Source organism: Etheostoma spectabile, chromosome 8, assembly GCF_008692095.1.
Source record: "Etheostoma spectabile isolate EspeVRDwgs_2016 chromosome 8, UIUC_Espe_1.0, whole genome shotgun sequence".
NCBI classification, from domain to species: Eukaryota; Metazoa; Chordata; class Actinopteri; order Perciformes; family Percidae; genus Etheostoma; species Etheostoma spectabile.
In genome coordinates, this window is record NC_045740.1 from 2,598,065 (window position 1) to 2,623,450 (window position 25,386).

At 40.3% G+C, this 25,386-nt stretch overlaps 1 protein-coding gene and 1 long non-coding RNA gene across 8 annotated transcripts in view; one reads left to right on the forward strand and one right to left on the reverse strand.

Annotated features, from left to right (window-relative positions):
• The window catches only part of srpk2 (SRSF protein kinase 2), a 66,683-nt gene that overhangs the window by 21,008 nt on the left and 20,289 nt on the right, over positions 1 to 25,386 (reverse strand). For all 7 annotated transcript variants that reach the window (XM_032522277.1, XM_032522276.1, XM_032522272.1 and 4 more), the window contains one exon: positions 1,889 to 2,040. In XM_032522277.1, coding sequence (XP_032378168.1) covers positions 1,889 to 2,040 — 152 coding nt within the window. The remainder of the gene's footprint in view (positions 1 to 1,888; positions 2,041 to 25,386) is intronic.
• Positions 181 to 18,458, forward strand: LOC116693358 (uncharacterized). Its single transcript, XR_004332905.1, has 3 exons — positions 181 to 194; positions 15,379 to 15,385; positions 18,381 to 18,458. It is a non-coding gene; the product is annotated as an uncharacterized LOC116693358 (long non-coding RNA).

The window sequence follows — 25,386 nt, forward strand, 5'->3', positions numbered from 1 at the left end:
CACTAACAATTCATAATAACAAAATGACACTTGGCATGTGAACAAATATGAAAAAGAAGGATCCAAGAGGATGACAAGCAGGTTCAAGGTGTCGACAAAAGCTAAAATAAAGATAACAAAATACATCCTTAAAAGCTCCAACAATGAGTTGATCAAAGGGAAATAAATCAGCCATTATTTGGATAATCAACTAAGTCGTTTTTCAAGAAGAATACTGTTTAAATGTTTGCTGGTTCAAGCTTCTATAATGTCAAAATGTGTTGCTTTTCTTAAATAAAATTATGGATTTGGTTAGGGTTAATGTGTCATGTGTTCATGACAGTGTCATGTAACTCTTAAGTAGATACCTTCAAGTAAAATGTTACAGAATGTTTTGTTTACATTATGTATAACATAATGTGCCTCTGCCCTGGAGTGTCACAAACATGTATATCGTATATTGATAATGTGTTTGCAGTGTGTAACTTTTTGTTACAAATTGAACAAATTAAACATTGTTCAAAAGCACAAATCATTGTGATTATATCTGTTAACCATTTTAAGATCCCAATATCACTGTGACAACAGTTGCTTTTTTGTAACAGGAGTGCATACAAAACAGTATAGGTATGTGCATCGGTAAATTGAGATGAATATCACTTACATTAATTCTGACTTGATAGTACAGTAGATGATGGTACACTCCAAAAGGTTCAGCAGAGACCAGGATCATCATGTTAACCAAAGGAGTTCAATAACAATGACTATTTTCTTTTTGGGCTTGTGTTCAATAAGGAGACTGTTTATTAAGAGGTTAAGCAATAACAAATCTGTGGTTGTTTGTAATGCTTCAACCAAAAACATCAAAATCCTCTTTGCTGTTGCTACAATGACACAACCAGCTGGCAGAGAGAGAAGTCTTGCTTACATCTGTTGTAGTGGTCTTTAATTGAACATAAATTTGGTGATTTTTATATATTTTTAAGTAATATAACACAGACACACCAGAAGGGTGGGCCGGCCAAAATGTGTAGAGTACACAGAACACTACAATACTACAATAACTAATAATAATAATAATAATATTAATAATATTATTATCATTATTATTATTATTATTATTATAGGCACTTCTTCTAAGAGGGTTTCAACATGCATTATAGAAGTTTTTGAATTTCTTAAAATATTCGGTAATAAATGAAAGAGGGATAACACGTGAAGGGATTTATGAGTAGAATCACTTGTTTTTCACAGAAAGACAGTGAAAAGAAGCCAAAATACACAACAGAGATGAATTTCTGATTTCAGATGAATCTTTTCTTTTAGTCTCTCATCTTACTGAAGTGAGATCTGACAGTTTGCCTGTGCTTCTCTCAAAACAACCACATAGAATTCAAGAGTTATACTCCAAAACATCATGATGTATTATAGCATGTAATTAAAATGCATCCCTGTAAATTTAGAATAACTGTAACAGCAAAATACAATTTAAAACACGGTGCACTAAATTTAGATATCAAATGATAAGAGAAGTGAAAAGTTCTACAGTGTTTACAGAATAGGTGTAGCATTTTGAAACACAGCTGTGTAATGGAAATGAACCTCTTTGCAGACAGCACAGCCTTTGGCATCCTGGGACACTGCAGAAAACTAGACTGCCGCTCCTTTCTGGCAACAACTAAACAACCTTGAAAAGCTGGTGTCACAACTGCCGAGCGTTTTGCACTGATGGCTACAACAACGCTGCTGCAAATCCCATCAGGACGGAGGGAGAAATGGGGAAGAGAATTACAAACATAAGCAGAGAGTGGGGATATTGTCGAGCTCTGTACAACAGATGTAGAGTGGAAGTACTGGGCTGGGACAGATGACACCAGTATGTGTGGGTCTGTCTGTGTGTCGTTCTGACCTTTGCAATAGTCCGCGGGGTCCTCCTGCTCCTCATCGTCGGAGCCCAGGATCTCCTCCTCTGGCTCCGGGGGCCCTGCTGGCTCAGGGGGGGGCGGAGGGGGTGGTGGGGGAGGAGGGGCACTCACCGGGGCTTTCTGCTGGGTCTCAGGCCTGTAAACACAACAGAGGGAAGGACATTAGGTAACCTATCAGGTAACTTTCATCTCCCAGCTTGAACATTTTTGTTTTAGTACTTCTAGCTGTGTCTCAAAGTGAGTGCAACTCTAGACTGAGCTTTAAGTGCAAATGACTAATATCTAAATAATATCATTTAACACAGATTCATCCAGTACTGAGTTCCTGAAAGCTTTTGATTTGCTTCTCTGAACACATTGTGTCAGACAGGTCTTTCATGCACAGGAAGTGACGTTTAATAAGTCTGTGTTAGGAATAAATAAAAGAATATCTACAGTTGACATGATATCTATAGTCAGTCAGTGTAGCTGAACAAATAGAATGAAGGTGGCATTTACAGAAACTCATATTTAACCAAGAACACCAGGAATATTTTTTGACTGCAATACAATTAAATCAGAAGCAAACAATATATATATATATCCCAAAAAACAATCAAACCCAGCTAACTGATATTCATTCTAGGATTTCTGCCAAGACCAAGGCTACTTGCAGAACATGCTTAAAGAAAAACTTTAGTTTTAAGTTGGTGCAGTGGTTTTTCTTGTGTGTACGCCAAGCCCCATTTTTAACACAATAAAATCAAATTAATGTCTAAAAGGTGCAGTGCGTAAGGAACTCTTCACTTCAACAACCACTTCTGTAAAGTCAAAGCCAATGGATCTTATTCTTACATTGCCTAAAGTTGTTGTAAAAGTACACTTTCAGATTGACAAAACAGCAGAACACAAGCGGTCCTCTCCATGACCATGGCTGGGCATAGTTGTTGAGGACAACATTAATACTGTTATAATAACCACAGGATAATTTTAATATAAATTCATGTTCTAAAAAGGTATTTAAAAATCACATAATACAAACAAAAGGTTACATTACATTGTGTTGAGATCTAATGCTATGACAGATTTCAAAAAGTTAATGATAACACTGAATTATTGCCCAGTCCAAATCATAGTTGCAGTTGGTTGACGGGCTGATATTGTTTGTAGCTCACAGACAGTCAACTTGAACCAATCAACACCCACCCAACACCTCAGACATGAATCACCAGAGAAAAATGAATGACATCCAAAATAAATTAAAAAAAAAACAATTCTGAATCAGTCCTGAAAAAATGTATTATGTAGAAGGTATTCTTAAAATGTATGGCATGATTAATGACACTGACATATTAATACATATTAGACTAGGATATCAGATATCAGAAGGTTGATTTCCACTCTCCATGTCCATCCTCTCTGACTTGCTCCACTCCCTTTAGCATTTCTAAACTGGAACTGAGCCCATGAGAGAGAAAAAATAAAAAAGGGCTTCCTTCAAGAAAATAAACGGCTGGGAACTCCTGCTTTAAAGCACTGAACACTGAACTCTACCACTGTAGGCTATACCTGCAGTACCACAGTGATGTAACAATGCTATCCAACAAATGTGTCCACATTTGCTGTGATTGTTTGTGTCAGACGAGCTCTCCTGTCTCACCATCCTGGGATATATGAACAAGGTGTGCATTGGAGGTGGGAATGTAGCTCTCACATTCATCAGTGCTGAGAAAAAGGGTGACATTTTCAGTCAATCGAACATTTCCTTATCATGACTTAATTAAACCTTCACAATAAAAAAAACATTCAGTGATCTCTCTGTTAGACAACAGAGCCTAAGAGAGCTCGACAAACACGTCCTATTCCATGTCACCTTACAGTACCGGCAACATGATCAAATGCTAAATTAGGACAGAAAAAATATAAACACACAAAGCAAGCGCTTGTGAGCTGTTATAAAATTGCGGTCACAGGCTCAGACACATGATGGAGCCTCTTGGTGTGTTGCCATGGCAACTGCAGAGCGAGGAGGGGGAAAAGAAATCCAGGACGCCAAGCGTTAATGTGGTGGCAAGGCCAACACACACATGCAAACACACACAAGCAATGGTTCTGAAGGACAGCAGATAGCATTGAGATTTCATGGCAGTTTTACAACTCACACACACACACACACACACACACACACACACACACACACACACACACACACACACACACACACACACACACACACACACACACACACACACACACACACACACACACACACACACACACACACAGTAGAGGGCCTGTCCTTGCTGTAGGATGCTGCTTCTTTACCAATACAGTCACGTAGGGTGTCTGTCATACATCACATCTATAAGCTCAGCGCTTTTATAAGGCCCATCTTGCCATTGGCTGTACGAACACTTAGCCTCCCATAACTTTCTGGACTTGAGCCGAGCAGCAAAAACATTAAGATAGCAGAGAGAGACAGGCAGAGGAAAGATGGGGACAGAATAAAGACGAATTGAGCAACAGTCAGAAAACAGAAAGAAGGAGGTGGAAATGAAGAGAAACAAGAAAGGAGAGAATCAGAGAGGGGAGCAGGGAAAAAAAGTAAGAAAAAGGAAGTCAGATACAGAGAGAAGCCTCCTCAGACTAAAACAACGACAACCTCAAGAGACATACATAACCAGAAAGACAGAAAAATATGCAGGCAGAAACATACTAGACAGACAATACAGTATATAGAGAGGGAGACAGGCAGACAAACACAAGCCGAGACAAAGAAAAATAGAGAAGTAGAAAGACAGTAGTGTAGGCTGACAAGTAGAGAGAACAGTCAACAAAACAGCAGAGAAAAACAGAAGCAGCGTGCAATAAAAACAGAAACAAAGAAAGAGAAAGAGACAGGAAGAAAACAACCGCGTGGACACAATCAGGGAGAAAACATACAAAACATTTTGCCTTTTATGTGGGTGTAGGTTTTTTGAGACATACTGTAAATCATTCCACCTTAAATTCCACTGAAAAACAGGTGGAGGTGTAAAAAGCATTCATGCTGAGCGAGTGGAAAACAAACAGCAGGCTGACAACAAGCTCATCTTTGAATACCAAAACACAACAGTGAACTAAGGTCATTACCTTCAAACACACAGTGCAGTATTTGTCATTAAAAATTAAGATTTTTTTGGGAGGTGGTGATGATCTGTGGTGTAACCTTACTCCACAGCGCTGTGTGCAATGCGAGACTAGGGTTACAATAACTACATTCTCTGATTGTTGGGGCTTTTTCTCTTTATTATAGTGATAGTGGGTATACTGGAAAAGGGGAGAGAGATGGGGGACGACACGCAGCAGAGTGCAGCAGGTCAGATTCAAACCCTGCGTCACTGCAGGACTCAGCCAACATGGGGACGAATGCTCTTACTGGTTGAGCTAAGACCGCCCCTCGGTAACTACATTCTAGCAAAAAACTGAAAAACTAGGGTTCTAGAAATTCAGTCCCTGAAACTGTTGATTTCTCTATTGCTGGGACATGCACCTCACTTGTGCACCTTACCACAAACTTAAGGTTTATATTATGGATGAGCTGTGCTGATTATCAAGATGACCTTAACACTGTAATGGTTCAGCTGGTGTTTGTGCACGTGTGTGATCACCTTGGTTCGGGGCAGTGTGGGAGAAGAAATTATGAACCATCAGGAATGTCCTGCCTGTACAAAATATAAGTATTTCTATGTTCATTTAAAAGTGTATGTGCAAGCTTATTAAGTCATCTCCCACTCCTTCAGTAATGCAAGTTTAAAATAGGACACTAAATGCATATTTTGGTATAAACTATTTTGAAACTGGTAGCACTGTTCCAACATGTGACTGTAGAGCACAGGTTGAGACAAGAGTCTCTCAGCCTATGACCTTGTACCATGGAAATGGAAGTAACTGCAGAATGTGCCGTACATCCTTCAACATCTTGTTATGTGTGTGGACATGCCGAGGCTGTTTATTACACCATACCCTTAGTGTAAAGTATGTGGACACACACACACACACACACACACACACACACACACAACACACACACACCACACCCCACCCACACCCACACACACACACCACCACACACACCCACACACACACACACCACACACACACACCCACACACACACACACACAACACACACACACACACACACACACACACACACACACACACACACACACACTTTTCACTGTCGCTTTTCCACTCTCACGCCCTGCTATGGCATCTGTAACCCCAGTGTTATATTCTCCACCAACCGGCTTGCTGTTTTAGATCCAGCGTGCTGTATGTGAAAATCTGCATAGGCTACCAAAGAACCATTAATTAAATAAGACATTTGAGTCATTGAACGGGTAATGTACAGTATGACGTGATTAGTTCAAATGTTCTGTTGTACTAAGCAAACTTAAAAAGTTTGTCTTGTTGCTAATCAGCGGAGGACCAAGCTTGTCCAAGCGTCGACATTCACAACTGAAGACATCATCGTGTCATCTGCAGAAGCTCATCAGTACTGCAGTAGAAAAGCTGTGTTGTGCTGAGGGATGAGGAGAATATTGAGAAAAAAAAAGAAGATGTAAAGTGATTTCCTTTGACAAAACCCACAGGAAGAAGATGGAAACTAAGACACCACTAAAGACTGAATTCCTCACCAATCGTAAAGTAATGTTTCCTACCAGTTAATTCCTCATCATACCACTCCAGCTGTAAATTGCTGACTCCACAGGGCATGTAAACAGGTAAAACAACTTCTGGATTTACCCTCAAAACAAGTTTTTATTTGGACAAAAATACAGCTCTGTGTCAACAATTACAAGAATCTACTGTTGTCATGTCAGTGAAATTAAAATTTCCGAGTTAGACATCTTTAGTTGAACTCAGAAAAGTTCTGGATATCAAGGGGGGTGATCTGTTTTTTTCTGCTTTTATTTGTACAAAAATGTTACATCCTTTATTTAAATACGCAAATCACAGCATACAGTAGATCCAGAGAGTAATCCTTCCCATCCCCCTTCAGTTAATGGCTGCCAAAGTCTACAGACATCCTGCTAGACCAGAACTGCACTGCTGTGTACAGAGAGCTACACTATTGCATCTGCAACACTGTTCTTCTACAAAACAAATTTATTCTAGGATTGCTTTCAGGTATGCCTGCAATGTGGAAAATGACCACGATCATCTGTTAAAGTTGTGGTTGTTAACCTTCACGGTACTGTGGCACACACATGCACAAAAAATTAAAAAGTTACCAGTCTCAGAAAACCCTTTGCCTTATGGTGTATCAGGTTTAAAAACAGTTCAAGTTAGATTTTAAGTTAAAGAAATTATGAAGGGTAAACATATGGTAGCTACTTTGCATAAGCAAGGTTACATACTTTGAATAAGGAACAAATTGCTGCTACTGTGCAAATTAGTGCTAACAAGTGGAGGAAATATATGATTCCACTTTTAAAACAGAGGATGGAGCAAGGTAAGCATGAAATCCGGCATACTGTTGAACGTCACTAGCACATGTTTAGAATCAGAAGCGCTGGTTGATGGACAGCATTATCACTAGAGCTAGACCCATAAATCATCAATGTTAACTTTTTAGCAGATATATTCTGTATGTGTGTATGTCCGGAATGTAGAAGTGTCACCATTACATAGTTTGTTCACCAGAGAGCATTGACATGTTGAATGTAAAATCTGTATCAAGATTGTTGGTTTACGCAATGTGTTGAAAAAAATTACTATTGGCTGATTTATTGTAATAAGAACTCAAAAATATCAATATCCAACATTGGTTAGGCTATAATCATCTTTCAATGCCTGACCAACAAACAAAAGGATAAGGCAGGCAATGTCAGGTTTATTATGGTTTATGATCAAGAAATTCCAAGAAAAGACAAAAACAATGTGTTAGTCCAACTCTTAATACATTCTGACTTCCCTGGCTCTCGCCCTCTAACCCATTTCGTAAAAAAATACAATCCTTGTGAAAAATAGGTCATGAATATAGTGTATACTTAAATTTTTAAAAGTTAAATAATTTGCTAAAACAGCTGGGCCCTGTAGTTTCTGTATAAACTTTACTCAAGCAGGAGTGGTGCACTTGATCAATAATGTATTTTTTTTAATAACTATGTAGATACCTCAAAAGCTATTCACATGTTAAATTCCATCACTTTGAAACTGTTTTTTAAAGGCATTCATGGGTTTGAGGCCCATGGACCTGCACATAGAGAACACTCCCAGTGGTGTTTTAAAAGGTATGGAAGCTAGAGCAGTGTCTATGTCAAAATGCTTCTCTGGATATGATTCCTTTGAAATGATGATGTCGGTAAAGACAGAATATGATCCGTCTTTACTTTACTTTTCTGCCTCCTATAAACACATACACTACCGTTCAAAAGTTTGGGGTCACCCAAACAATTTTGTGTTTTCCTGAAAAGTCACACTTATTCATCACCATACGTTGTGAAATGAATAGAAAATAGAGTCAAGACATTGACAAGGTTAGAAATAATGATTTGTATTTGAAATAAGATTTTTTTTACATCAAACTTTGCTTTCGTCAAAGAATCCTCCATTTGCAGCAATTACAGCTTGCAGACCTTTGGCATTCTACTGTTAATTTGTTGAGGTAATCTGGAGAAATTGCACCCCACGCTTCCAAAGCGTCCCACAAGTTGGATTGGTTGGATGGCCCTTCTTGCGTACCATACGGTCAAGCTGCTCCCACAACAGCTCAATGGGGTTCAGATCTGGTGACTGCGCTGGCCACTCCATTACCGATGAATACCAGCTGCCTGCTTCTGCTCTAAATAGTTCTTGCACAATTTGGAGGTTTGTAGGGTCATTGTCCTGTTGTAGGATGAAATTGGCTCCAATCAAGCGCTGTCCACTGGTATGGCATGGCGTTGCAAAATGGAGTGATAGCCTTCCTTATTCAGAATCCCTTTTACCCTGTACAAATCTCCCACCTTACCAGCCCAAAGCAGCCCCAGACCATCATATTACCTCCACCATGCTCAACAGATGGCGTCAGGCATTCTCCAGCATCTTTCATTTGTTCTGCGCAGTGGCGGCGCCAGGGAGGAGCTAGGTGGTGCGTAGCTCCCCCTATAATAGCCAAAGCACCCCGCCCAGCACCCCCAAGAATGTCTGAATTTTTTATATTATATTTTAATTGTGTTTTGAATAGTCTTTTTCATGTTGTTAAAATTGGAATCAAATGATAATTAAAAATATATATATTTTAGTCTAAAATAACAAACATGTGATCTTCTTTGGCCAATGGCCGCAGAGCCCGGTGAACCTTTGACCTTAACACAGGGCAGCTTGTTTTTGGTAGCTAGTTTGGAAATACACCAAAATGGATCGTTTTTTGCTCCCTAAACGTTCACGTTCTGAGTTACAATCTGAAGAGAAACAAGATTGTGAAGGTGGAGACACAATGCTCGTCGTCACAGAGCCCCAGGACCAGGACCAGGACCAGGACCAGGACCAAGAAGATTCTGGGGATGAAGACGAAGGAGAATCGCTAGCGGCGGTTTCCTTTGAGGATGCTAATGCTAACGTTACGGTTTGTGCTGCAGGTGATATTAGCAACCGTCCTCAAGAGGGTCCAAGAAGCCAGTCCTTCAAAAATACCCCCACGGCAATTTGGGAATCAGCAGAGAAGTTTTAAAACAAGATTGGTGGATCTATTCGTGGCTGGAATACAGCGTGGCGAAAGATGCAGCATTTTTTTTTGCGTGTAGGCATTTTCAGAAACGAGGGCACGGATTTCATTTAGAGCCAACATTTACCAGCAACGATTTAACAACTGGCGGAAAGCATCAGCATCTCTGAAGACCATCATGAAGTATGGGGCCCAAATTTGCAATGCAAGGATGGAGTGAGTTCAAACAAAAAGGAAAAGCGGATCTAAATAGCAAACATGCTTGATAAGGGACATTCTGCGTTAGTATTGAGAGACAGAAAACATGAAAGCTGTGGTGAAGCCTGCGCTTCACAGCCTGCCAGGGGATCGCACAGCGAGGCCACAGAAGTGAGGATCCCACAACTTGGAAACTTTCGTGAGTTGCGTGCATGTCATTGCTAATTTTGATCCAGCAGTGGACAAGAAGTTAGCTACTAACCCATCAAATGCCAAATACACTCACCATGATATTCAAAATGAGATATTTGCTGTAATGGCAAATGATAAAAGAAGATAATGATGAGTGAGATGCCGAGTGCTTTGCTGTTTGGTGGATAGAGTAAGATACGAGTAAAAGAGCAGATTTCTGTTATTGTGCGGTATTTGCAGCCCGATCAGGAAGTGCATGAGGAGTTTTTGCATTTCACTGCCGCAATGGATTGATGCAAACTCTCTGCTAGCCAGCATCAAACACACACTCAGTCAGTGTAATATTATACATCGCTGTTTCGGTCAATGCTATGACGGAGCATCTGTGATGTCAGGATGTAATAATGTGTGCAGAAAAATTCAGAAAGAGGTGCCGCAAGCCATCTATATACATTGCCATGCACACAGCTAAATTTAGTGTTAGTGGACTGTGTACATATGTCAGCGCTGCAGCAGAGTTTTTTGAACGCTACAAATGCTCTACAAGTTTTTTTCTGATCCTGGTACATGACTCATCATGAGAAAACAAAAAGACTCGACCCGCCAGCAAAACCGTGGAACTCAAGAGACTGTGCGTACTCGCTGCTTGCCAGTATAATGCGGTCTGTGCCGTCAAGAAAACTCTCCCCGCTATCCGAGCCACCTTGCGTGATGTCTCACTCAGTCAAACCCACATCGGAGGGCAGAGGCAGAGCCCAGTGCCATCATCGATAGAAGTTTGTTTTGCATCTCATCATGTTTGAAGATTTATTTAGAACACCAAAATTCATGTCAGATCAGCTACAGGCCCCAATTTTGACCTCGTTGCGGCAGGATTTGGCCCAGTCTGTACTCATGCTCATCAGAAAACGCACAGACGCTAAGTGGAAAGAAATCCAACAACAAGCGGAGACTTTGTGTGCAACCACAGGCACAACACATACTTCACGCGAAAAAGGCAGACTCAGAAAACTCGACATCTGGAGATTTATTGTGGAGGCCCCGAAGAGAGAACACAGAACGACAAAACAGATGACATGAAAATGCACTCTTTCTATCCAGTTATAGACAGGTTGATTGTTGAAATGAAACGGCGCTTTTCAACAGAGACAAATTACGTACTGAAGGTGTGCCAACTCTCAGCCCAAAACACACATCGTTTTGGACGAACACTTCTTGCTGCCCATGGCCCGACACTATGGTGTCGTGATAAAACCTGTCAGCAGAGCTTTACCAGGTGCGGCGCTTATACAAAGAAAGGAAGAACAGGACATGCCTCCACAGCACACAGATTTCCTATCCTTATGCGGCCATATAAAGATGCATTTAGGACCTGTACAAGTTAATATGCTAGCCCTGACACTTCCTGTCACATCATTGCTGGTGAACGCAGTTTTTCTTGCCTGGGCCGTGTAAAAACTACTGAGGAACAGCAGGTAGACCTAGGACCAGTATCTGGCACTTTTGGCTATAAACATGGAGAGAACGAGGACCTCTGGTGTGACACATCATTGATGCCTTCGCACTCAATCACAGAACCAGACGTATTGTTTTGTTGTGAAGACGTCTGGTAAGAGCTTGTATTTTCCCCTTGTTCGCTATTCAAATTAATTATTTGGTGGTTGAAGCACAAATTTTGGCTCCCATATTACATCTATGATGCTATAACATAGGAACACTGCTGATTCATCATTAGACATGGTGGTAACTGGCTGTGATTTTTCGATCTGAGCATTTTAAGCTAAGCGTGCACAGTGTCTGTGCTTTTGTTGCTGCTGTTTGCTGCTCCGTTGTATTAAGTTGCTCAATATGACAGAATCGTGTGAAAAATAATTTTCAGAGGTTTACATTTGCAAGCTTATGTATGTTGTATCTATAGCCCTTGTGTGAATACACAAACATGCTTATAGTCGCGGACCGAGTATAATTAATGTGGCGTGTAAGCGTGTTATATATATATATTATATATATAATATATTATATATATCTATATATATATATATATATATAATATAGGCTGGTCAGATGCGAACTCCATAATGAAACGCCCCAAATTCAAAAGCACCTTCTCTTAAGTGTTAAGCATCCCCTAGCACCTGCAACAAAAAATCTCTGGACCGCCACTGGTTCTGCGTCTCACAAACGTTCTTCTTTGATCCAAACACCTCAAACTTGATTCATCCGTCCACCACTTTTTCCAGTCTTCCTCTGTCCAATGTCTGTGTTCTTTTGCCCATCTTAATCTTTTTCTTTTATTGGCCAGTCTCAGATTGGCTTTTTCTTTGCCACCTCTGCCCTGAAGCCCAAATCCCGCAGCCGCCTCTTCACTGTAGATGTTGACACTGGTGTTTGCGGGTACATTTAATGAAGATGCCAGTTGGGGACCTGTGAGGCGTCTGTTTCTCAAACAGAGACTCTAATGTACTTATCTTCTTGCTCAGTTGTGGCAACGCGGCCTCCCTTCTTTTTCTCCTCTGGTTAGAGCCTGTTTGTGCTGTCCTCTGAAGGGAGTAGTACACACCTTGTAGGAAATCTTCAATTTCTAGCAATGTCTCGCATGGATAGCCTTCTTTCTAAGGACAAGAATAGACTGTCGAGTTTCAGATGAAAGTTCTCTTTTTTGGCCATTTTGAGCGTTTAATTGACCCACAAATGTGTGCTCCAGAAACTCAATCTGCTCAAAGGAAGGTCAGTTTTGTAGCTTCTGTAACGACCTAAACTGTTTTCAGATGTGTGAACAGATTGCACAAGGGTTTTCTATCATCAATTAGCCTCTGAGCCAATGAGCAAACACATTGTACCATTAGAACACTGGAGTGATAGTGCTGGAAATGGGCCTCTATACACCTATGTAGATATTGCACCAAAACACAGACATTTGCAGCTAGAATAGTCATTAGCAATGTATAGAGTGTATTTCTTCAAAGTTAAGACTAGTTTAAAGTTTCTTCATTGAAAAGTACAGTGCTTTTCCTTCAAAAATAAGGACATTTCAATGTGACCCCAAACTTTTGAACGGTAGTGTACTTTATATTGAGTATTCTAGCCCATACATAGCTTTGATGTTGTGATTTGTGACCAGTTATTGTTGCTTGTGTATGTGGTGACTCCTCCATCCACAACAAATTGGTAACTGAACCAGTTAAAAGAATGCCACAATAATTTGGAAGGAATCTGGGTCTTATTGTATTTGCCCCATTTAATGAAACATAGTAAAATACTTCTTTTATTGATAACATCAGTGAAAAGACATGAGAATGACAAACTATCAATGCCTTTTTTTAGCCTTTGCTTATTAAGGAAAGACAAAAATGCATCTTGAACCCATTGTTTCATTGCATGAGATTCTTTGCAATTTATTTTTTTCTCCTATTTTTCCTGAATCTTATAGACATGACCACATTTTTTTATTTTTGCAGTATAATTGCATATAATTCGAACTAATACTTGAATCTGCATTCCTGAGACCCAACATTAGTAAGGTATCCGGATGTTAATGACAAAGAAAACCACAGAGCGTTTCTAACACACCTCCGACCGCTCAGAAGCCATATAGAACAGTTGACACCTCTCAAGTTACAACTTGATGACTCATTCTTAAACATGTCTCGTTATCACCAAGGTAACAGGTATTCCTTAGCAACAAGAGCATCATCCTCCACTCTCAATGTTAAGGCGTGGGTTTCAGACCGCGGGTGTCCTTCAGCTCTGCTTAGCCATTCCAACAGTCTCCACCTCTGATTGATTCATCGTTAATCTTTCATTCTCTCCGTCTCTCCATCTTGGCCCGGTTGGACAGCGGTACTCATTCTCTCCTCTCCTCCAGAGTATGTGTCTGTGCAGAGAACTGAGATCTCACCGCTATTTTCAGGATGAAGCCTGCACTGCCCCCACGTAACCTCTAGCTGATGGTCAGCAGGATCCTGTTTCATACCACCAGTCATCAATTCAATACATTATCACAAGGTGCAATGCTAGATTCCCATACGGCATACACTATGAATGTGGCTGCTGCCACAATCCTGGACTACAATTATGGCTTCAGAGGTATTTTCAAGGCAAGAGGCCCAGACAACATTAGCCCTAGGGTAGTCTTTATCCACTGGATGTCACTCTTATTGGATGATGGATTTCTTTGTGTTGGAATTCTAAACTCCAGACGATTTATGAGGACTATGGTTAGCTGCTCCTCAGATCTCTGCAGGGTGAATCCAGACAGCTAGCTAGACTATCTTTCCAATCTGAGTTTTCTTTTGCACAACTAAAACAACCTTTGAACATACACGTTCCACCAAAACAAGTTCCTTCCCAAGGTTATTTTGCAGCGGCACCGCACAGGATTCTTCGATTTAATTTTTTAATGCCACCTAGGATGAAATTTAATGCAAAATTATCGGCCATATAAATGTAAATGTAAATAGACTGTTTGTATATAGCGCTTTTCTAGTCTCAACGAGAACTCAAACCGTTTTACATAGTACAGGAACCATTTACCATTCAAACGCATTCACACACTGTGGCCGAGGCTGCCGCAAGGTGCCACCTCCTCATCAGATAAACATTCACACACATTTACACTCCAGTGGCACAGCGTCGGGGGCAACTTGGGGTTCAGTGTCTTGCCCAAGGACACTTCAACATGGACTGCAGGGCCAGGGATCAAACCACCAACCTTCCGATTGGCAAGCAACCGCTCTACCAAAACCAAAAACTTTTGTCAGCTAGCCCTTCACTAGCCTTGTGAGTCAGGTGTCTCAAAAGCTCGCCTAAAGAGTCATTGCCACTTATGACAGGAGGATAATCTCACTTCATACAAAACCTCATATAATGGAAAATCAGTGTGGATTTCAGGCATGAGAAAAGAATTATGTAACATGTAACATAACCTGAATTTAATATAACATTTTATCACAATACTCAACGATCCTATTTAACTCACAACTTTGACACACAAAATAAATAGGATAACTAAAAATAAAAATGTGTGCATTGTGAGGTGTTACAATTAGTTCAACATTGGCTAAATATAATATGCCAATGTAAATGCCAATTGCTTCAGTGATTATTTCATCCTGTTCTAAAGGTTACTTGTACGCCCGGTCTTTGTGCGTAACAGAGGTTTTCCTGCGTGTCTCTACAACGTGTAACGTTATACAGCCAATCACCAGCATTATTCAATCTTGGTAGAAGCATGCTGTATGCTAATTGGTTCATTGACTGATAAAATATACTCCTTAGGTATTAAAATTGGGTATTGAATGACGAGGCAAATTTAACATGGTTGAATGGACTTTAAAAACTGGAATCACAATCACAATCTTTACTTTTGAAGTGCTTTCAAATCGATTCAGCTCATCAAGCTCGGCAAGAAGCTTGCAGGTTCACCCAAAAATGAGGAAGAAAAGAGTACCAGAATCCCGTGCATGAACCTATGCATTTTACAGCAAATGTTATGAGTTTCATCTATAGCCTTGCATCCTGCAGAGATGTTGTTACACACGACAATGACCTGCTTCCACCTCACATACTGTGCTGTATGTCACCCGTAATCAATCAGCTAAATGGTTAAAATCTGTAATGTAAGTCATAAATTAGTTATGATTATAATGGGGTTAGAGTGTTGTTGTTTTTTCAACTCTCAATGATTAAGCTATATTATTTTAGCTTCTAATAAATAGACACAGAAAAACATAAATACTCTGCTTTGTGCCGCAGGGTTCAGGCCACACCAATCTATAGAGGCCGAATCGACTGTTGTTGAAATTCCCCACACAGGCAACCACACGCTACGCTGCATTGACTGAACTCTACAGTAGATATAAAATGCATAGCAAATACGTATACACAGGGGCACAAATGCAAACACACTTAAAGATGACAAGCAACAAAGGTTAAAAAGCAACATCTATACAATCCTCGATTGAACGCACAAATATAGAGATGTTGGTGCACTAATATAAACGGGCAGCAGGCAGATACTCGTGGCTACATGGAAAACCCTTGTGATAGAACCAGTTGACTTGGAATAAAATTTGCATTAGAAAACAGGAGCACTGCTCTACATGGCTGGTGGAGTGGTGTATGTGCGCACGTGTACACAAAACTCACAAACACCTGAGGCAATGGAAGTCAAATGACATGACTGCAGACCGAGTGGGACAAGCACATTTCTATCTCCTGAACACAAAGACCCACATTCACATCCCCCAAAACACAAAAACACACATGCACACCAAGAAAATTACATTCATGGGTTTTCTGTGCTCTGTTGTACCAAAAGCCATTAGCCTGGGATTCTTGGTTTCTTTGCCTCAGTATAGAAACAACAACATTTCATACACAATGAGCCGACGGGTATCTGCTTTATATTTTATTGTACAGTGCATTTTAACCATGGCACGTATTTCTACATAGAGCACTCGTTCACTGCATTCTGTATTTATACATTCCAATGACGTCAGCCAGCCACAAAGCCTGGTATTATGGAGGTCACATCCACCCACTCAGTTTCAGAAAGCGAGCGCGTCATGATAAGCTATGTGCATGTATGTAAAAGGCCAATACAAACATACTGTAGCCACATATACAGTAAATGCACAGCCTTCAACTGTTGAACCTTTTCTTATTCACCGATGTGATATTAGCAAGTGGATAGTAAGTAGATAAGTAGGCCCGGGGGAAAAAATGAATCACGATTTTTTTAGCAAAGAATTTATATCACAATTCTCTGCCACGATATTTTTCTCACAAAGTGTTATGTTTATTGCACAGATGAACCATGACAAATCAAAACAAATTGGCAGTACCAAACAGATTTCTTTTTTTTAAATAAAAACAGCCACAACAACTAGTAACAGTTCAATGTCAGTAACTTTGCATAAAATGGAGCTGCGGATTTACAAAGCCTGAATGAATGAATGTACCTTAAGTCCACCATTGTCCCAATCATGCATCACTATATCTTTTTACACAAATAAGGCTTCTTCATGCCTGCTTTATCGTACTTTGATTGTGGCTAAAAACAACAGCAACATGAAATCCTGTTTATTAATAAATTACTTAACTTTATATTTACTATGCTCCACAAATGACCTGCAGTAATTAAAACCTTACAAGAAATGTACACATTTTTTTCAGAAAAGATGTTTTAATCTGCCCAAATCCACCATAATGACTTGCTATTTTGGACTTAATTATTAGTACTGCAGCCTGCTCGCCACTCCCAGGGGGCGTCATTGATAGCTAAGCTAGGTACAGTAACATAATCCTTCTGAAAAGTAACAAGACATTATTAGTTTTCTAAAGCAGGCTCTAAATCACTTCTATTTATCACTGCCAATCAAAGTGAATGTCACCATTAATGAGATCTATATAACTGTCCCTCAGAACTACAATGAGAGGTCAAATAGACACCTGTCAATCCAAAGAAGAGAGAAAATGGATAGTGTGCTTTAATATGGCTATATGTTTTTCTATGTATGTGTTTAAAACCAAAATTTAATAATTTTTGCCCAAATTTAATATCCACAGAGGTATTCACTGTGTTAAATTGTTATTATTTAGCATCTAAGAAAGTCTAAGAAATAGCAGTGATCATGTGTGACATATCCAGGGACGTTTCTAGGATTTTATAAGGTTTGGGGCTTAGCCCGGAGACATTAAGATAAACTGAACAAAATACACACAGAGCACACCAAAAAAACGGCGATGGCCTTGTTTGTTAATAGCCGTGCACAGTATGTTCATTTCAGCTGCCCAGTTTGTAGATGTTAGATGGCACAAAAAATTGGCTTAATCCCAGCTGGCCAGGCAACCCAAAGGCAAAGGTTTTGTTTGTGATGTGATGCGTGGGGTCTGGGGATAAAATTAGTGGACAGAGCATGTGTGACATCACCGATTGGTTTGTGGAGATCTGCTATCCGTTGTTGAGTTTGCCGTTACGGGTGCAGCCATCCTGGTTTGCGGATGTGACGATTAGACAAGAGGGAGAAGTGAGGGAGGAGCCCTTACACACTTTGTTACGTTACACACTTTCACTGGCAATCACATCCTAGCCACGCTCTAAAACACCTCCTGCTTTATTCCCGATTTTAAAATCAACAAGACCATAATGAAAAAACAAATGAACAGCATTTTGTGTTGCAGAAACTAGCGATTGAACCATGAACTCCTTATGAAAATGTTTACTGAGGTAATAAATCAAGTGAGAAGTGAGTTACTTTCTCATAGACTTCTACAGAAACCGACCTCCTTTTGCAACCGCACGTGTCGCCCCCAATTCAGATAGAATGCAGGTAAGGCACTTCTGCATTTGCAGCACTTTGCAGAACCAGATGCTCTGTCCATTATTATACAGTCTATGGTCCTACCACAGAAAACTTTGAGCATTAAACACTTATTTTCCTGCATTCTGGTGAATTTTATGCACCAATTTCTACCTTTTTCTGCATCAATTTACACTGTAAATATCTTTATTTATGTAAATGGAAACAGATGACAATTCAAAATATAAAATAAAAAATAATATCAAAATATATATCAAAATGAATTGAAATAATTTTTTTTATGAAGCAGTAAGGCTCGAGGGCAGTCTGTAATGTGTTGAACTATGTATTCTCCTGTAGATCAACTTTTTCCTCACTATCTTTGCTGACTGAGTCAGTACACATCAAGGCATAATGTACTCTTCCCTCCTCTTTTGCATCTTTTGTTGGAGAAATAACCTCTTTAAATGTGCATGCTTGTTCACCTCATGGATCCATTAAACCCCTACACTTTAAAAGCAGATGTGTTTTAACTGATTTCTGCTCATGTTCTGCAAATTCAAAATACAACTCATCCCATCTGTGTTCTCTGTGAGTTCAAAAAGTCATATTTTTAAACAATAAAGTTATAATATTACAAGAATAAAGTCATAATGTTTCAGAAAAATCCACAGTCTACTGTGCGTAATGTTATTGCTCTGCTGATATGGTAGTATCTCAGAACTTCTAACAAACACAGAGAGCCTCGTTTGGGAAGCAGCTATACGCTGCTCTACATCAGAGATGGAAAACCCAAAAACCAAAACTACGGCAGAAATACATGGGAGCACAAGCATGAGTTGTGACATGTCTGCCGCAGCATCCCGGCAGCAGAGCGGGTCCATTATGATTACCTGAAGCTGCACAGACCATGGAAGCCACGCTGCTCTTCTCTATTTTTACAGGGAGTGGACACAGAGCGACTGAATTTAAATTGTGATGTTATAATCAAAGTGGTCTACTCCACAGTAAGAAAGTCAAATGTGTCAACAGCAACACAAAAAGCAAAGAAGAAAAGCTTTCAATGTTTGAAAAACATTAAAAAAGTTTAAGTAGTATAACTGGTCATCACCAGTTTTTTTTCTTTTAAACAATGTTTATCTCTTTCTGAAAAGGAACTCAGTAAATCAACCCTCAAAATACACTCCATAGACAGCTTGCCTACTGTTGTCTTTCACTTATAAACAGATCAATCAAGACCAAGACAAATATTGCTCGGTTGACATTTTGACTCAGATTTCTTTGTCTTAAAACATACTCAAAACACTTAAATGCTGCAGCTATAGGTCCGGCTAAAACAAAAATCACCACATTTTTGCAAAGGAATAACAAAGGTATAACTCGTTAAATAAAAACCCACACCATAGTCTTAAGTCATTACCAGCTGAAAATAAGAACTCAGACACCGTCTGTAAAATTGCCTATGGGTCTTTTCGATCCAGCACCCCTTCCGATACTTTATTTCCCTCATTCTTTCCTATTTTTTCCCACTCTACCTGTTTCGGAAGGCTCTGTGGCGCAGGCGGAGCACGCACAAAGCCAGACCCCATTTCTTCTTAGTGGTCAGACACGAGCTTAACTCCATAGGGAGAGGAAAGAGAGATGGACAGACGAACAGAGGACAGTGTACAGTAGTTCCCGCTCTCTGCTGTAGACTCACGGACACAACAGTGGAGGGACAGAAGAGCCCAGCCTTGAATTCCAACAAAAGTCACGTGGCACTGTGACACCCACCTGCCAAGGATCCTTCTCAATGCCGGCTTGAGTTTGGTGTTTAAGCATATAGGCACTAATGCACACACATAGTGTAACAGAGGCCCAGAGGCATCTTTTATACACAAACGCGCACAATATCTCACATGCAGATCTGAAATGCAACACCCTCAACATGCCTCCATTTGTATGACTATTGAAATTAACTCATTACCTAAAATACATTCTGAGCACTCTGAAAAGACATCCAATGTCAATGAAGCTTCCAGACGCTGTTACTAAAAATATTTTATTATATGATTTGAATGTCAGCTCATTAGCATATCAGTGTGCCTGGCCTTAAAACGTTACATATTGCCTTTAGGACAGACTTTGGGGGCTTCTAGTTTCAAGATGACTGTCAGCTCGCCCACAGAAAGACCAGCAGTGTCATGTGCAAAGCCAGTTGTAAAAGGTGGAACTAATTTAAAATACTGACCTGTGTGGGTTTTGCCCGTTAGGCTACTGATATAATAAACATTAGGCGGGGGCAAGGTGGAGGCTGGGGGTGTGGCCTTGACCAACCGCCACTTTGCTTGTTTGAAAGCCATGATGTCTCTCTCTCATGAGTGGGCCAAATTCTCTGGGTGGGCAAAGCAGGGGAAGGGGAGGTAACCTTAACCTTGAAGTGAAAATGTCATGCCATGGGATCTTTAACAATTTAATGACTTTACTTACTATGTAAACGGAACTGAACTGTTAGATAACCGCAAAAAACAGCAAATATTAACATTTAAAGCATTAACCAGCTAGTTCAATGAATTGGTTATCATCACAAATCATTTCAGCTCTAGTATTTTATGTATAACTTGTGACCTTGACCACATTTCTCCAAATTTGTCATATAGTAGGCCTAATAAAAGTTCTGGTTTAGCCACACACACAGTTTATTATACGTTTCTCTCAGATTATTTGTATAATATCATAGGAGTTATGTAGACTCTCTCCTGATAATGGGGGAGAGAGTACCCACATCAGGATTGGCATACCCAGCCCGTGTGTGCCAGCGTCAACAGGAAGACACACAGGCGTGGCATTATTGGACATTACCGCCATTTGACTGATGTTAAACTAGAGGACATAGAGGGAGCTGAGCATGCAGAGCTGGCATGTTGTTGACAATCTGGAAGTGTTTTAAGGGTCCAGAGCTCCACAAACCCCACCCACTCAGTCGAATGGCGTTCTCAGACACAACAGATGAATATTGTTATCAGTTAAACAGCAGACAAGTGACTCAGTCCTACAGGGCATAAAGTGTGTGTATGTTTGTGTGTGACTGTAGCAGCAGACAAAAGGAGACAAAAAGTGGTACCTCCAAATTCAAACGTATTATCTTTTCACACACATCCATATGCAAAGCCGCACAAACAAACACAAGCCTCGCCCCCACACACACACACACACACACACACACACACACACACACACACACACACACACACACACACACACACACACACACACACACACACACACACACACACACACACACACACACACACACACACACACACACACACACACACACACACACACACACAGCATTATCATTCCACTGCTTCAACACTGCAGCATCAGTAGAGATTAGTCCCCCGGTGACCTAGCATTACCCAACACACTGCGCAAGTCTGCAGAGAGCCATCTATCTTCTCCCTCCATCTTCCCTCACTTTCTCTCCTCTCCTTTCCCCTTCTGCTTTTTATCTTTGTCTATCTGAGCCTCCTCAGCTGTCTCCATCGGCTCTCTCCTGAGGTTTCTGCTGTCCTTTCCTGTTCTCTGCTCTCTATGTCTCTATCTTGGTCTGTCTCTCTTCAGAATTCTTCCTAAGGTTTTATCATTTCTTTTTTAGTCCCTCTTATGGACTTCATTCCTCTGGTCATCCTTTTACCAATATGTTTCTCTACTCCATAAAAATGTAAAATGTTCCTCCCTATTTCTTTCCTCTCCCCCTTCTCTCTCTTCCTCCATTTCCCTGTTTCTGCTGAGTAAAACTTACAGTGTCATAGCAGTAGAGTCGACTCCAGAAAGACTACATTAATGGCAGCTAGCTGTAAAATAATGAGAGAAAGGCATGCATGCTAACTATCCACACTGCAGCTAACAACATTACACCATAAGATAGGGGAACCAAAGGGGAATGTTGTTTTATCCCATTTTCCTTCAACAAGCTCTTGTTGCATAATGGAAATACAGTCTATTATTGACATTGTTGGAATTGCTTATTAAAACCAATGGGTTCCGCCTGTTGCACAGTTGGTGGCTAACAATATATTAACAACGCAATCATGCCACTTTATGGACCCAGAGTAAGATTGTTTTTGTTACCAAAAGAGGACACATGAGTAGTAAAGAAAAAATGAGTGCATTTTAGATTACCAATTTTTAAATTCATGCTGGATTAAAATATAATTTTGTTATTTTCAATGTTACACAAATGAAACAAGTGGTGCACATTATTATCAAGATTCGTTACATAACTCTTCTTCAGCATCAACAATGACCAATGCCACCGCGAGTTATAAGACTAGTACTGCATGAGATCTGGTTCCAACAGAGGAACCAAACCCCCCCAAATGGAAGCAAAACCAGTAGGCCAAGGGATATATGGAAGTGAAAACAAAAAGGCTAAATAAGAAGAGAGAATAAAGACAGTAATAGAAGAAGAAAGTGAAAAGAAGCAAAGATAGAAAGGGTAAAGAGAGAGCAATTAGACATGACCGAGCAGTACAGGAAAGACTGGAATGCTGTAAATGTAAACATACTGAGTCAACAGGAACTGGGAGCACTGGACTAGGTCTAAATCAGTTGAAACAGAATAAAATGATATGCTTCTTGTCACGTATCCTAGAAACCCAGAGTTCTTGCGAGAGCACAATTTGAATTTACTCTGGCATTGAGTACTGCTGCTCATTAACTACACCCTTGTAGCCGAGCTGCACCAATCACATCGGTGTATGTGGTATAGGCGGGCCAGAGGCAGGCTAAACAGATGACAGTTTAATCTACCAGTTAGCTCCGCTGGTAGCTAAGCGTATGGGGCTCTGGATACGTCATCCCTTGTGTTGTTGTGACTGGTCGTAGTGTTATCCAATAGCGTGCAGTATTTGTGCAACTGCAACACAGAGTTTCCCTTCGGAGATCAATAATAAAGTATTTCTGAGATTTTTAAATGCACGCTTGATGCCGCCCTTCAAAATGGGCAACTTTCATTACTCAATGCCAGACCCTTAATCTTTTGGATTTGGCTCTTTCCAGGCTACATGTCATGTGAATCCAATGGCAAAATTCCTACTTTTTTGATACAAAGTAAGTTTAAAGTATAATTTTAGTGGTAATCTGCTCAGAGCTTTTGCCATATCCAACTGAACAGCTTGTAGAATGCAGATGTGCTGACAATGGGTGCTGTTATAGGTCAACAAATGTGAAAGGGGTTTTGCTCTATTAGTATCTATTAGTATATTGCGCTTTTCAATTGTTGTAGTGGTGTAACTAACTTAATACATTAATAAAAGGATATTCTTCAATAATTGTGAAGTGATTTCAGTTTCTTCTTACCACATTAACAGTATCACCCTGCAGTGTATAGAATTTTCAGCCACGGTACGACTTTTGACCTTATACTACACTCACTGACTTCACAACCCTGCCGAGGCACTCCCGCCAGATCAGGTGCCTAGGTCCAGCTCACATGACCCACTCCTTGAGTATCGCCATGACAATTGCGTTCGACACATTACTCATGAGGTGTCTTGTTCCTGGCTGCTCAATGCTTGAGTCAGTGATTCCTATTACTGATTAACCACATAGGATTTCATTGAACAGGGTGGAAATTCTGTGCTATGCAGTCAGGATAGACTTGTTTGCAAGTCCTGTATATTTCAGGCCCGTTTCTACACTACACAACTACACACGCACCCACATGCAGTTTTATTTACCATTGCTACATCACTAAAAGGCCTTGAAAAGATAGCATGTATGAAGATGCCACCCTCTCCGTCTGTCCCAAATGGAGATTGGAGGCCAAACAACAGAAAAAAGAAGTGGCCGGAGAGAAAGTAGAGGTAATCATCTGCCTGTTTTCCAGACATAAGAGGGGGGCTGGTGGAGATAATGGAGGCCAGGAAGCCAGACAGGCAGGGCAGGCAGGCTAGTTTGCTAGCTATCTCCCTGCCACGCTTCATTAGCTATTGTCATGTCCCTGCATTGCTGGGGCAGCTCATGTCTGTGTGTGCCTGTGTGTGTGTGTGTGTGTGTGTGTGTGTGTGTGTGTGTGTGTGTGTGTGTGTGTGTGTGTTGTAGTGTGTGTCGTGTGTGGGTGGGGGGGGTGTGTGTGGGATTGACCAGAGAAGATGGTGGAGGCCTTTTAGGCCAGTCAAAGCTAATACACTGTGTAAATGTGATAGCTGCCATCACGCAATCTACCAGAGCTGGATGTGATGTTGTCTGCTGCATTGGCCTGGCTCACTGACCGACTGGACACATTCCAATACTTCAGACAGCATGGTCTGCTGCTCTTTCTGCCATTTTCTCCTCCATTTATTCTTTTGCTTACCTTCAAATCACTTTCAGATTTTTTCCTAATTCACAAATTTGGTTTTTGTTGAAAGCTGGGAAAAGAAGTTGATTAATCGATTAGTGGATTCACTGAAAATGAATTGCAAATAATTTGGATCAATTGTCATTTAAATAAGAATGCCAAAGCTCTCCGGGTTGTAGCTTCTTAAATGTGAATATTTACTGGTTTCCGTAATAGTAAACTGAATTCGGGCTGAAACTAACAATTATTTCAATTATTCATTTATCTGCTGATTATTTTCTCCATTTATCATATAATTTATAAAAGAAAGAAAAATGCTCATCAAAATTTCCCAGAGCTCAAAGCCACATCTTGACGTTGTTCGTTTTGTCCGCCCAACAGTCCAAACCCCAAAGACATTTCAATAGTTACACCGCTTTTTAGTGTCATAGAGCTGTTGGTCCTAGATAAGGAGAAAAAGGGAGGCACATGTGTCTATGCGGCTCCTTCTGACCTCCTAATATCTAATATCAGATAATTGGAGACAATGTTTAGTCAATCAATCTGGATTTGTTATGCTACCTTTTATAGTTCTATATCTATCTCATTTTACTTCCCACCTTCTCCCTCAATTATTATATTTCTTTCCCCCTTTTCTTTCCTTCTCTTTGCTTCTCCTCCCCTCTGTCTTTTCTGTGTCCGTGAAGTGTCAGTTTCAGTTATCACAGTAAAATCCTGCACCTTCCAATCACATTTACAACATACAGCCACAGAACCCCAAGCACAGGCATACTATTTAAGAATGCTCG